The sequence below is a fragment of the Sus scrofa genome, chromosome X (assembly GCF_054392235.1).
Source record: "Sus scrofa isolate SSC_HxYL_T2T_F1_AM1 chromosome X, Sscrofa_HxYL_maternal_Yorkshire_Landrace_v2.0, whole genome shotgun sequence".
NCBI classification, from domain to species: domain Eukaryota; kingdom Metazoa; phylum Chordata; class Mammalia; order Artiodactyla; family Suidae; genus Sus; species Sus scrofa.
The window spans coordinates 134367356-134381397 of record NC_139401.1 but is presented as its reverse complement, the minus strand read 5'-3'; the positions used below and the strand labels follow the sequence as shown (position 1 = coordinate 134381397).

At 50.2% G+C, this 14042-nt stretch overlaps 1 protein-coding gene across 3 annotated transcripts; it reads left to right on the top strand.

The window, feature by feature from the left end:
- The first annotated feature begins 9436 nt into the window (after positions 1-9436).
- Positions 9437-13203, top strand: PNMA6F (PNMA family member 6F). 3 transcript variants are annotated; one of them, XM_021079884.2, is made up of 2 exons: positions 9437-9767; positions 10425-13203. In XM_021079884.2, exons 1-2 carry the CDS (start codon positions 9442-9444, stop codon positions 12286-12288), a joined length of 2190 nt encoding a protein of 729 aa, XP_020935543.2. In that variant the 5' UTR covers positions 9437-9441; the 3' UTR covers positions 12289-13203. The 3 variants fall into 3 exon arrangements, with proteins under 3 accessions (XP_020935543.2, XP_084863511.1, XP_084863510.1); XM_085007385.1 differs by lacking the exon at positions 9437-9767 and adding an exon at positions 10014-10189; XM_085007384.1 differs by lacking the exon at positions 9437-9767 and adding an exon at positions 10192-10265.
- The last annotated feature ends 839 nt before the right edge of the window (positions 13204-14042 follow it).

Genomic DNA, 14042 nt, shown 5'->3' with positions numbered 1-14042 from the left:
CAGCAGCCCCGCGGCGCCGCCGTGGGTAGTGGGAGAGCGAGGCCCCGCCCCGGCTCCGGGCCCGCCCGGCCCACCAGTCCCGATTGGCCCCAAGAGGGGGCGGGGCGGGAAGGGGACGTGGCTGAGCCCCGGGGGACTGGGGGGCCAGGGTCAGGCCAGATCCCAGGGGTGTCGCGCGCGCGGGCCAGATGCTCGGAGAGAGGCGGGATCGGCTGAAATGGATGTACTACTGAATGAATGAACGAGCGAACGAACCGACTAGCACACGAAGGAGGGGGCGAAGGCGGGGAAGGGACCCCCCGCCTTGGGCTCATTCTGGATGGGACCATGGGCGGGGGGCGGGATGAGAACGGAGGGCGTAGCAGAGCCACGCCAGCCCCCACTGCAGGGGTCAGAGTGCCTCACTCAGTCAAGGAAGGTGTTGTGAGCCCTCGCTGTGCCACGCACCGAGAATACGGCTGCGAGCAAAACCAGGCTGCATCACTGCCCTCAGGGGGCGCGCATTTGGCGCCCGAGAGCTCCTATGAGTACGTGTTGGTGTGCGTGTTGTGTGTGTGTGTGCGCGCGCGCGCGCGGGCACAGGAAAAGTGGAGGGGAAACGCATTGAGTTAATTTCAAAAGAGCAGGTCGCACTATGAAAAGAGCAGGATCCTTGGATCAGCGGTGCCGCAAGTAGAGACGGCCGCTTCCAGATGAATTTGCTCCCCGTCAGAAAAGCTCCGGAAGCTGCTGCGCCCTGCCCTGTGCTAAGCCCATTGATGCTTTCTTGAAGATCACTGTTCCGTAAGGAAGGTAGTATACAAGGAGCAGCAAATAACGCACAAGAATGATAAGAACTGTGAAGAACATCAATGAGGGTGATGCTTGGGAGTGATGGGTGGAGGGTTCCAGTGAGGCTGCCGTTGATATGAGACTTGAAAGACAAGGACTCAGACTGTGAAGGTTATAGAAGATAGGGGATCATCCGCAGGCGGAAGGAAGAGCAAGCTCAGATCCCCTGTGACAGGAACCCATTGGGCATCACCTAGGATCAAAAGAAAAATGCAGTACGCCAAGGGAAAAAGCCACCCTGAAATGGAGTCTGAAGGACATGAGGTGTCTTTTTATTTTTGATTAATGTTCTTTTAATGCTTTGTTAGTGATAATGATTATGACCAACTTCTTAAATACTCGTGTAACAATTTTATCCATTCGATGCTACCAACTTTTTTTTCTTAGCTACCCTGCACATTTTATCATGAAAACTTTGCAACATACAGATCAGTTGAAAGATTTGTACCCACGTACCCACTCACCAATATTCTACAATTAGCATTAGGCTATACTTTTGCTTGATTGCACTCATCCTTATTTTACTGGCCCATTTCAAAGTAAGTTGCTGACTATAAGCACAATTCACTTCTTAACACTTCAGCGTGCATGGCATTAGCTAGAGATCAATGCCTGTTTACTGTTCTTTTTTGCTTTTTGGAGGTAAAATGTACATACACCGAGATGCACAAATCTTAAGTGCCGCAGGCAGTGAGTTTTGAGAAATGCACACTCCAAGCTCTTGTCAAGATACAGAACTCTGTCAACACAAGCAATTCCCCTTGTGCCCTTTCCTCCTCGGTCCCCACCGCAATTCCACAGAGGCAACCACTGTTCTGTTTTTTCCATCATAGATTTTGAGATCTGTCTAGGTTGTTGAATGTGATGCTTCTTTTTATTCCTGAGTAGTATTCCATTGTTTGCATGTATTCAAGTTGGTTTATTCATTTACCTGTTTATGATCTGGATTGTTTTCATTTTGGAGTATTAGAAATAAAGCTACTATGAACATTAATGTGCAAGTTTGTGTAGACATATGCTTGCATTTCAGTTGGGTAACTACCTAGAAAGGCAACTGTCACATCACAGGAGACTTGTTCTGTAAGAGACTGCCAGAATATTCTTCAAAGTGGTTGTCCAATTTATGTTCCCACCAGATATGTATGAGAGTTCCTTTTCTTCCACTCCTCCTCTGCATTTGGGGTTGTCAGCCTTTATTTTTAGCCTTTTAAGTGGGTGTGAAGTGGTAACTCATTGTGATTTTAATTATCTTCTCTCTGATGACGAATCATGTTGAATATGACGTTTTTATGTGCTTACCGGCCATTTCTATATCTTCCTTCGTAAAGTGTCTGTTCAAATAGCTTGTCCACTTTTATGGAGTTATTTGCCTTTTTATCATTTACTCGTAGTTTATTTTTTTAAAAAACAGCTTTTTTGAGGTATATTTGACTAGTGATAACGTGGACATGTTTAAAATGTACTGTCTCAGAAGGTTTGACATACATACAGATATATCTGCATGAAACCATCACCACAATCAAGGCAATAAACACGTCCATAATTTTCAAAGTTTCCTCCTGTCCTTTTGTCCTGTCTCTTCTTGCTCCTGTCGTCCTCAAACAACACTGATCTGCTTTCTGTCACTGTAGGGTAGTTTGCATTTTCTAGAGTTTTATGGAAATGGAATCGTATAATAAGTGTTCTTTTGTATCTAGCTCCTTTCACTCAACGAAATTATTTTGAGATTCATCCATATTATTGCATATATCAACAGTTCACTCTTTTCTATTGCTGCATAATATTCCATTGCATTGATGTACCATTTTGCGTTTTATCCATTCATTGGTTAATGGACATTTGGGTTGTTTCCAGTTTGGGGCAACTATAAATAAGGCTTCTATGAATATGTGTGTACAAGCCTTTATACGGACATATATTTCCTTTTATCTTGGGAAAACACCAAGAAGTGATATGGCTCGATAATACAGTAGGGGTATGTTTAACTTTCAAAAAAACTACCAAACCAATTTCCAAAATCGTTGTACTATTTTGCATTCCCATCAACAGTGTAAGAGAGCTCCAGTTGTTCCCCATTCTTGTCAAGACTTGGTATGACCAAGTCTTCTTAAAGTTAGCCAGGCTAATAGCTATGTAGTATAATCCCATTAGGATTTTAATCTGAACTTCTCTGACTAGTAATATTGAGTATATTTTTATGTCCTCATTAGCCATCTTGTTCATCTTCTTTGGTGAAGTGTCTACTTAAATCTTTTGCCCAATTTATTATTATCTAGTTTTTGTCTTCTTCTTGAATTGTAAAAGTTCTTTGTATATTCTGAACATAAGTCTTTTGTCTGGCATGTGTTTTGCAAACACTGTATCCCAATCTGTAGCTTGTCTTTTGAAGAGCAGAAATTTCTAAATTTTGATGAAGTTAAATTTGTCAGTCTGCTATTTTTATGGATTGTGCATTTGGTATCATATCTAAGACATCTTTGTCTAACTCAAGGTCATAAAGATCTTATTTTAAAGGTTTTATGGTTCTATTTTTTTTCCCTCCTTTTATCTTCTTTGGTGGCCGCACCTGCGGCATATGGAAGTTCCTGAGCTAGGGGTCGAGCCACAGACACTGTAGAAGCAAGGCCGAATAGTTGTGTTATGAGCCACATGAGAAGTCCTGGTTCTAGTTTTTATATGTACTTAGTTTTCTGATCCATTTTGAGTCTATTTTTTTTTTTTGAGATATGAGTCAAAAATTCATTGTTGTGTATGTGGATATCCAATTAGTCCAGCATTATTTTTTGAAAAGACTTTCTTTTTCTACTGTATTTTCTTTTGCCTCTATCACTTTATAATTTGTGGATTCAGGACTGTCTATCGTTCTGTTGATGTACTTTCTCTCTTTATACCAACAACGTGAAGTTTTGGCTAGTGTTGTTTTATAATAATCTTAGGAATCTGATAGTGTAAGTTCTATAACTTTGTTCTTTTCAGTGTTGTTTTAATTACTCCAGGTTTTTGCATGCCCAAATAAATTTTAGAATTACTTTAGTTTCCAGAAAAAAAAAGCCTGCTGGAATTTTGATTGGGAATGGATTAAATTCTGTAGATCAGTCTGGAGAGAATTGACATCATACCAATATTGAGTCTTTTGAGCCATGAACTAGGTCTTTCCCTCCATTTATTTTGGTCTTTAATTTTTCTCATCAATATTTTGTATTTTTCAGTGCACTGTTCTTTCATACAGGAAAGAGCCACAGCCATGGAACCAAAATTAGGTATATAAACTCTGCCCAAATCTCTGGTGACACCAGGCTCTGTATGCATAAGGCAGACTTCCAGAAAGTAACTGAGCAGAGATTTCAGATGATGCGCAATACAGGGGGCGGAGGAGACAGAGTTTGGAGTTTGCGTTTAGCTAAGTTAACTGCCTGCTGAAGTAGCAGCAGCAGCAACAACATAAATAACAATAATACCTCCCTGGAGAAATATAACAGAAAACAAGAAGCCAGAGCCCCTAGAACACATTATTGACAATATCCAGGATATGATGCTTAATTACTAGATGGAACAAGAAAATGTAGTGACACTCAAGAAAAAAAGCACTCAAGGGAAACTGACCCCGAAATGACCCTAATCCTGTAATTCACAGACAGTATTTTTAAAGCAGCTATTATAAATATGCTGAAGGACATAAAGTATGCTCATAATTATATTTTTACAGTGATACATATACTTCCTGATTAACGCATAAAACAACAGTATCTAAATGCAATCTACCAAGTCTCTAATTTTGAAGTAATGCTATTTCTAGTAAATATTTCTAGATATCTATAATAACCATATGAAAATATTTATTTCTGTTGGTGACAGAGTAACATGCACTGCTGATACTGCTGTGGTTTGCTGTCACATTCATAATTGGAAGAAATGCTAAATTTTACTTAGTTGAATAAAAATAAATATGCATTTTCCTCCATTTGAGTTTACAGATTCCTTGAGTTCTTAATGTCAGGTTTAGATCTTAAAGTCACAGATACTGTTTCTCTCCAGTCGAACCAAAAACCACGTCTGGCATGTAGTAGGTGCTCAATAAATATTTCTTAAGTAAGTGTATACATCTGTGTTTCAATCTAGTGGTGAAGGACTGTCCTAACCCTTCCTCAATAGATCTGCTCAACAGGTGTTCCTGCTGTGTATGTGCCCTACCACCACCCAAGTAATATCATATTATCCCAGTAATCATATGTCCGCCTCTCCTTACCATTCTGGAGACCATCTCTAGTTTGTTTCTAAATTTTTAGGAATTAGGATAATGTCTGACACAGCAGATACATGGTAGATGCTTGTTTTTTGTTGTTGTTTTTTGTTTGTTTGTTTGTTTGTCTTTTTGCCATTTCTTGGGCCGCTCCCTTCCTCAGTAGATCTGCTCAACAGGTGTTCCTGCTGTGTATATGCTCCTGCGGCATATGGAGGTTCCCAGGGTAGGGGTCGAATCGGAGCTGTAGCTGCCAGCCTACGCCAGAGCCACAGCGACGCGGGATCCGAGCCACGTCTGCAACCTACACCCCAGCTCACGGCAACGCCCGATCCTTAACCCACTGAGCGAGGCCAGGGATCGAACCCACAACTTCATGGTTCCTAGTCGGATTCGTTAATCACTGCGCCAAGACGGGAACTCCAGTAGATGCTTGTTGAATGGAAAAATACGTGAATGAATGATATGTGGCCACCCTACTTTGGCCGTTGTGTTTGTTATGACCTACGAAATCAGGTGTGTTACGTAAAAATGTAAATGTAAGGTTGAAAAAGGACAAACGTAAAAATAAAAAATATGTAGTCTAAGGGAATATTAATGAATTTATAAAAGAGGAAATTTTAGCAAGGAAAAAGAAATCAGTCAGTAAAATGAAGCACTACATATAGGAGAACATTAATAAGCGTTATCACTGAATTCTCATTAGAAACAGTGGAAACCAGGAGACAATGGTACAGCAACTTTAAAATGCCGAGAAAAAAAACCCTTTTGAACCCAGAACTCTGTATCCAGGGGAAATATCCTTCAAGAAGGAGGGTGAAATAAGTATATTTGAGACAGATGAAACCTAAGAGAAAATTCTAAAGAACAACTTTCAATCTGAAGAAACTTGGTAGTAAAGGGAAATCTTGATATGAAGAACACCAGAAATGGTAAATGGGGTAAATATTAATATTTTCTTTTATAACACCTATGACTTTTTTTTTTTTTTTTTTTTTTTTTTTTTTTTTTTTTGCTTTTTAGGGCTGCACCCATGGCATATGGAGGTTTCCAGTCTAGGAGTCTAATCGGAGCTGTAGCTGCCAGCCTGCACCACAGCCACAGCAACTCGGGGTTCGAGGCACATCTGCAACCTACACCACAGCTTATGGCAACATTGGATCCCAGACCCACTGAGCAAGGCCAGGGATCGAACCTGCATCCTCATGGATACTAGTTGGATTCATTTCTGCTGTGACACAATGGGAACTCCAACACCTACGAGTTTTTAAAGTAAAAAGTTTGACAGTCTGTTATACAGTTTTTAACATATGTAGATGTAATATATATGGCAAATACAGCATAAAGTATGGCATGAGGGGAATGAATTTATGTACTGGAATGGTTCTCAATTTATGCACAATATTAACTCTAAGTAGACAGTGAAAAATTAAGGATATATATTATAATCTCTAGAGTAACCACTAAAAAAGACAACAGAGTTATAACCAAAAATATAACAGATAAATGGAAATGGAATTCTGAAAAACTATTTGATTAACTGAGACAGGAAAGGGGAACATAGGAACCAAAATAAATGGGATAGATAGTAGAAGGATAGACTTAGGGCCAACCACTTGTAAAATTATACTCAATGTAAGTGGCTAAACACTCCAATTAAAAGGCAGAGATTATCATAACAGACAAATGAGGATTTCCTGTTGTGGCTCAGCAGGTTAAGAACCCAACATAGTGTCTGTGAGGATGCAGGTTCGATCCTTGGCCTTGCTCCGTGGGTTAGGGATCCGGCGTTGCCGTGAGCTGTGGTGTAGGTTGCAGACGTGGCTCGGATCCCACGTGGCTGTGGCTGTGGCGTAGGCCGGTGGCTACAGCTCTGATTCGACCCCTAGCCTGGGAACTTCCATATGCCCCAGGTGTGGCTGTAAAAAGACAAAATAAAGAATAGATAAGCGAGCAAGGCCTTTTCTGTCTACAAGAAATTCAGTAAAATATAAAGACAGATGGTTGATAGTAAGAGGATGCGAAATGGCATACCTTGCAAAAAGTAAGCATAAGAAAGTAAGAAAGGCCATATTAATACCAGATGAAGTGGAGTTAAAGACAGAGTATGTTACCTGATATTAGGGGTAATAATGATATAAGTAAGGGCCAATTAATCAGGAACACATAGGATTCAAAAGTGTATTTGCATCCAATAACAGAACTTAAAATATCTGAAATAAAATTTGACAGAATAAAAGCATACGCAGATATTTCCACAGTTTTGGTTGGAATTTTTTTCTTTTGTCTTTTTGCCTTTTTCTCTAGGGCCACTCCCTTGGCATATGGAGGTTCCCAGGCTAGGGGTCGAATCACAGCTGTAGCCACCGGCCTAGGCCACAGCCACAGCCACGCCAGATCGCTAACCCAGTGAACAAGGCCAGGGATCAAACCCGCAACCTCATGGTTCCTAGTTGGATTCGTTAACCACTGCGCCACGATGGGAATTCCTTGGTTGGAAATTTTAACACCGCTGCTTCAGTGACCGATACCACAATTAGGCAAGAAATCTGTAAATAACACAGGCGGGCTGTATGACATTATCAATTGTCTTTACTTCACTGACACTTAGAGAACACATTCCTAACAATTGCAGAATACATATTACTTTCTTTCTTTCTTTTTTTTTTTTTTTTCGTCTTTTTGCCATTTCTTGGGCTGTTCCCGTGGCATATGGAGGTTCCCAGGCTAAGGGTCGAATTGGAGCTGTAGCCACTGGCCTGCGCCACAGCCTCAGTAACGCGGGATCTGAACCGCGTCTGCAACCTACACCACAGCTCACGGCAACGCTGGATCCCTAACCCACTGAGCAAGGCCAGGAATCCAACCTGCAAACTCATGGTTCCCAGTCGGATTCGTTAAGCACTGAGCCACCATAGGAACTCCAAGAACTGATTGCTTTAAATGCTTATATTGGAAAAGAAAGAAGGCATAAAGGAAATGCCCTAAGCTTCCATGTAAAGAAACTGAAAAAGGAAAAGCAAAGCAAATACAAAATAGGTAGAAAAAAAGGAAATAATAGAGATGAGAGCAGAAATAGATGAATTAGAAAACAAACTATGGAGAAAATTAGCAGTCATATGTTTGAAAATAGCAATGAAATTTTTAACCCTCAGTAAGATTAATCAAGAAAAAAGAGAAGTGCACTAGTCATTGATATCAGGAATGAAAGGGACATATCACTGTAGATAATACAGGTATTAAAAATAATACAGCACTATTATCAGCATCTTTATGCCAATAATTTTGATAACTTAGAGAAGACCGACAAATCCCTGGAAACAAAGAATTTACCAAAACTAACAACAGATTAAATAGATAATATGAATAGCCCTATTTCTTATAAATAGATTTAATTCACTATCAAAAAACTTTCCTTGGAGTTCCCATCGTGGCGCAGTGGTTAACGAATCCGACTAGGAACCATGAGGTTGCGGGTTCGGTCCCTGCCCTTGCTCAGTGGGTTGACGATCCGGCGTTGCCGTGAGCTGTGATGTAGGTTGCAGACGCGGCTCGGATCCCGCGTTGCTGTGGCTCTGGCGTAGGCTGGTGGCTACAGCTCCGATTCGACCCCTAGCCTGGGAACCTCCATATGCCGCAGGAGCGGCCCAAGAAATAGCAAAAAGACAAAAAAAAAAAAAAAAAAAAAAAAAAAAAAAAAAAACTTTCCTAAAAACAAAAAAACACAACGATTTTGTTTTCTAAAAACAAAACAAATCACAACAGGCTCAGATGATTTCATGGGTGAATTCTAGCACATATTTAAGGAACAGAAATTGCCAGCCTACACAAACACTTTCAGAAAACAGAAGGGAACAATGCCCACCTCATTTTGTGAAGCTAGGATAACCCTGATACTAAACCTTGATGAAAAGATTATGGAAAAAATGAAAATGACCGAAAAATACCCCTCGTGAACAGTGTAACAAAAATACTTAAATATCTGCACATCGAATCCAGCAATACAGAAATAGGAGAGTTTTTCTACTGACTATTTATAGATGTGAGTGAGGCACAAATGGTCCCTGACTTGGATAGGCCACCCAGCTACCTGACCCAAAGCCTGCACACTCTCCAAGGCAATGGCTGCCTGGGTGGTTGAGGGCTGGCCTTTACCATGTAAAGAGGTGTGCTTAGGCTCCTGGCTTGGGAACAGCCAACCAGTCTGCCGTGGAGATTCCAGGCTTAATGAGGGCAGGATGTGCGTGCAGGGTAGGGATCAGTTATTAGGGACCTCTGCCCCCACAACTGCTGATTTCCAGTCCCCACCTTTACACCCCCCCATATTTGGCACAATTACTGATGGAGGCCATTTTGCTGTCGGAGGGCCAATGAGTGTGCCTGTTGCTTCTGGAGGCTCCGAGCCCTGCCACATCCAGCCCTTACCAAGCAGGTCCCGCTGCAGCAACAGTGACACCTCAAATGCTCTCCTGATCCAGCCACCTGCCCTGCACAGAGACGCTCATCCACCTGGGGCTTCCGGGAGCCCCGCGAAGCCCACGGTGGCCTCAGCACAGAGGGCCTGGGAGACCCCTGGACTGCGCAGCCCCAAGGCACACACAGTCTTCTGGCTCTCAGGCTCCAGGGCTCTGAGGTGCCTCTGGAGTCGACTCCGAAGCCCACAGGCAGCGCCCACAGAGTCGGAGAAAGGGAGCAGGTGACCCGGGCTTCGCAGGGGCGGGACCTCAGGGCAGGGGCCAGATCCACAGGCAGTGGGGGCGGGAGGGGGGGTCTTGGTGGGATGCTGGCGAGGAGGGGGGTGGGACTCCGGCCTGCAGGGGTGTGGGGAGGGGAGGTGGGGCTCCTGCTTGCGGGGGTAGGGGGGGTGTGTGGTGCGGGGGGGGGGGGGCGGGCAGGGGAGGGCGGCTCCAGCTGCAGAGGGGCAGGTGCTGGTGGGAAGGGAGGGGCTCCCGACTCGGGGCGTGAGGGGCGAGGAAGAGGGCCTCCCGGGGGGCCGGGTCCTCAGAGGGAGCAGGGGCGCTCCGGGTCCCGGGTCCCGCGCTGGGAAAAAGGATGGGAGGGCCCCTGGCTGGGGGCTCTGGGAAGGGAGGGCTCCCAGCTGCCCGGATGCAGAGGATGGTGAGAGGGGCTGGGCGGCTGTGGGCGGATCAGAGGCGTCAGCCAAGGCGAAGGGGGGGGTCTGCTCGCTGCGGAGGTGAGGAGTGCAGGGGCGGGGGCTCTGAGCAGCTGCAGAGGGGCGTGGGGAGCAGGAACTGGCGGGAGAGGGGCGGCAGGCCGCCGCTGTCTTTCGGGGCCGGTGGGGGGGGGGTGGCTGTCTGATGGCAATGTCCCTTCCTCCCCTCTGCACCCACAGGCCGCAGTGCAGAGACTGCGACAGTCTGCGCGCTCGCCTGTCGGATCGTGCGCCCTCCCCCCAGGCCCGGGCGATGGCGCTGGCGATGCTGCGGGATTGGTGCAGGTGGATGGGCGTGAAGGCTCAGCGCGCTCTGCTCATCCTGGGCATCCCGGATGACTGCGAGGACCAGGAGTTCCTGGAGGACCAGGAGTTCCAGGAGGCCGTGCGGGCAGCCCTGCGGCCCCTGGGCCGGTACCGAGTGCTGGGCAAGGTCTTCAGAAAGGAGCTGGGGTGCCGGGTGGCCTTGGTCGAGTTTGCCGACAGTTTCAACAGAAGTTTGATCCCCCAGCAAATACGAGGCCGGGGGGGACCGTGGACTGTGGTCTTCCTGCCCCAGGCTCCTGACTCGGAGTCACAGGAGAGACCCAATTCCCCTGCACAGGCCCAGAGACAAGCAGTGGCTGGTGGGGCAGGTGAGGCAGGAGTCCTGGGCGAGGTAGGAGCTTCGGGTGAGGCAGGAGCTGCAGGTGAGACAGAAGATGCAGGTGAGACAGAAGATGCAGGTGGGGCAGGAGCTGCAGATGCAGCAGGAGCGGAGGCTGAGGCAGGAGCTGCAGGTGCAGCAGGGGCGGAGGCTGAGGCAGGAGCTGAAGATGAAGCAGGGCTGTCAGATGAGGAGGGCGCTGCAGGGGACACAGGAGTGGCAGGTGTGGCAGGATCTTTGAGTATGGCGGGCGCCGCGGGCGAGGCAGGCGCTCCAGGTGAGGGGGCAGGAGCCATGGGCTACGAGGAACTGAGAGCCTTCTCTGGGCTGGGAGAGCCAGGCGGCGGGGAAGAGTCCTTCGAGAGCTGGCTGGACCACGCCAACGACATGCTGTACCTGTGGCGCCACGTGTCCGAGAGGGAGCGGCGGCGGCGGCTGGTGGAGAGCCTGGGCGGCCCCGCGCTGGACCTCCTGTGCGGCCTCCTGGCGCAAGATGCCGACATGGCCGCGCAGGACTGCCTGGCCGCGCTGGTGCAGGTGTTTGGGGACCAGGACAGCCCGGTGACCGCGCGGCTCAGGTTCGCGACGTGCGCCCAGCGGCCGCAGGAGACGCTCTTTGCCTACGTGATGCGCCTGGAAGGCCTGCTGCAGGCGGCCGTGGAGACGGAGGCCATCCACCCGGCCACGGCCGACCAGGCGCGCGCCCGGCAGGTGCTGATGCGGGCGCGGCCCAACGACACGCTCCAGACCAAGCTGAGGAGGCTGCGGCTGGAGCGGAGGCCCCCTGGCTTCGTGGGCCTGCTGCGCCTCATCCGCGAGAGCGAGGCGTGGGAGGCCGAGCCGGCTGCGAGCGAGCAGGGGCACGGGGAAGAAGAGGCCCACGCGGGCATCGCAGGCCTGGCCGCCGCCCGGCGCGCCCCGGCCCGTGACGTCGCCGCCCAGGGCACCGCTGCAGAGGGCACCCCGGCCTTCCCGGCCCGGGAAGACAGCGGCCAGGCTGCCCTTTCCAAGGAAGGTGGCGCCCAGGCGCCCCCAGCCCGGGAAGAGGCCGGTGTGGCAGTTCCTGCCGCCGCCGCCGCCGCCGAGGCTGGCGAGGCCGCCCCTGAAGCCCGAAGTGCTGCCAGCGTGGCCCCTGCCCCTGGGGAGAGCAGCCAGGCCTCCCGGGAAGTCGGAAGTGCTCCTGCCCCTGCGGGCCTAGGTCAGGCAGGATCCTCAGACGCCCCCGGGGCCCCCATCACTGCCTGGACGGCCAGGGTTTCTCCTGCGGCCCCAGGAGGTCCTGGCTGTGAGCCAGATGACCTTGACCAGGAGGCCGAGGAGCCCCCGGAGGAGGGGCTCAAACTCAACCCCGAGGAGCCGGGAAACGAGGACGGGGCTTCCGACACCAGCCCCCCCTGAGTCCTTCTCCGGCCAATAGGCTCAGCAGGCTCCCCGGAGCCCCAAGCTGGGAGGCAGGGGGAGGCCAGGCCAGGCAGCCTCCTGGCCCCACAGGGGGAGCAGGGCTGAGGGGAGGGGAGCCCAGCCCGGCCCCCAGGTCCCCCACCATCCCCAAGGGGCCCTGGCCACCACCCCCATCCTTTCCAGGGACCAAGATGACCATGTGTGACACCAATCGGGGAGGGGAGAGGGGCCCCCTCCCCCTCCTTTGCCACACCAGCCCTGCCCCCAGCCCCAGCCACCCACGCTGGCCTCGGAGACCTCAGGGGCCATGTCAAGGTGCCTGGGCCTCCCGAGAGGGGACCCCTGTCCAGCGTCCCCAGGGGCAGGCAGGCTGCACCCTGTGCTGGGAGCCCACCTGTGTCTCTGTAGCCCCTCGTGACCCACGTGTCAAGGCACCCCGCTCTCTGGTCCTCTCCTCTCCAAACACGCACTAGCCTTGGTTCTGCCACAGAGCCCCGAGGTGCCCCTGAGCCCTGGCCACGTGTTCCCCGCCCACCCGGACAGCCACCTCAGGGCCCTGCCAGGTGGCCTGAGCTTCAGTGCCAGCCAAAGCTCTGCTCGCTGTGGTCCCGTGTCCCGAGCTCACCGTCTGCTTTCTGGGTGTAGATGTAGGCCCCCCGCCGCCACGCGTCCTTGTGGGGATGTGCCTGTGTCCTTCCCTGAGCAGCTCCCCCAGCCCAGTCCCGGGAGACAGTGGGAAGGACAGGATGGATGAGGGCAAGGCCGGTGCCCACCACGTGACCTGCAGAAGGAAGACCTGGACCGATTGGTGGGGGGCGAGACCTGTGGGCTCCAGTGGCTGTTTGAAGTTGTTCTCTGTGTTGTCACTCTCTGTCCTCAATGGTTTCAGTCAATGCTTCTCATCAATAAATTTCACGGACAGTTTCCGCTGAGTCTGCCCCTGCTGTGGGCAATGGAAGGGGGTGGGGGCGGAGGGAGGCACCAGTGGACTGGTATCCCCAGTGGGCACTGGGGTGTGGTCCAGACAGGGTCCAAGAAGGTCTGTGGGGTTCCCTGGCCTGGATGGAGCCGGGCGACAGGGACTTGTGGGCACAGGCCGTGGCTGGTGGGTCCCTGGGAAACTCAGGGAGCTCCCAGAAATATGTGTGTTAGACGTTGGAGGGGGGGGACAGCAGGCAGGACCCAGTGGGTTCAGGGAGTCAATCCCCAGGACCAGTCACAGATGGGTCCAGGCGTGAGGTCAGAAAGCCCTGACGGGAGCATGACGCAGGACTCTGGGGTGGGGGGTGGGGGGTGTTTGCTCACCCAGGGGCACCCCCTCCCTGTCCCACTCTGTCCCCTGCACCAGCCCTGTGTCCTGGGAGAGGCGGGATGGGGGCGCTGTGCGTGCTCTCCATCTGCCTTTTAGTGACTCGGCGACTTTGGACCTGGAATGACCTGAGCCATCGGGCCCCTCCCTGCAGGGGGTCTGGGGAAGGAGGGCAGGAGAGCCAGGCCTGTAGCCTCCTCGGTCCAATGGGTTGGTGCCTTGTTGCGGGGACCCTTGGATGTGCCCCACGCGGTATAGGGCAGGATGGAGTGAGGCCCCAGGTGGCCCCGCTCTGCTGCCGTCCTCAGCCAAGGTCCCAGCCCAGGCGTATCTCTGCTGGGCCCCCTTCCCACCAGTCCCTGAGCATCTGGCCGGCAAGACAGGAGGAGAGGGGACAGCAGGGGGCTGATCCCGTGTCTCTCATCATTCAGCGTGTACCTGT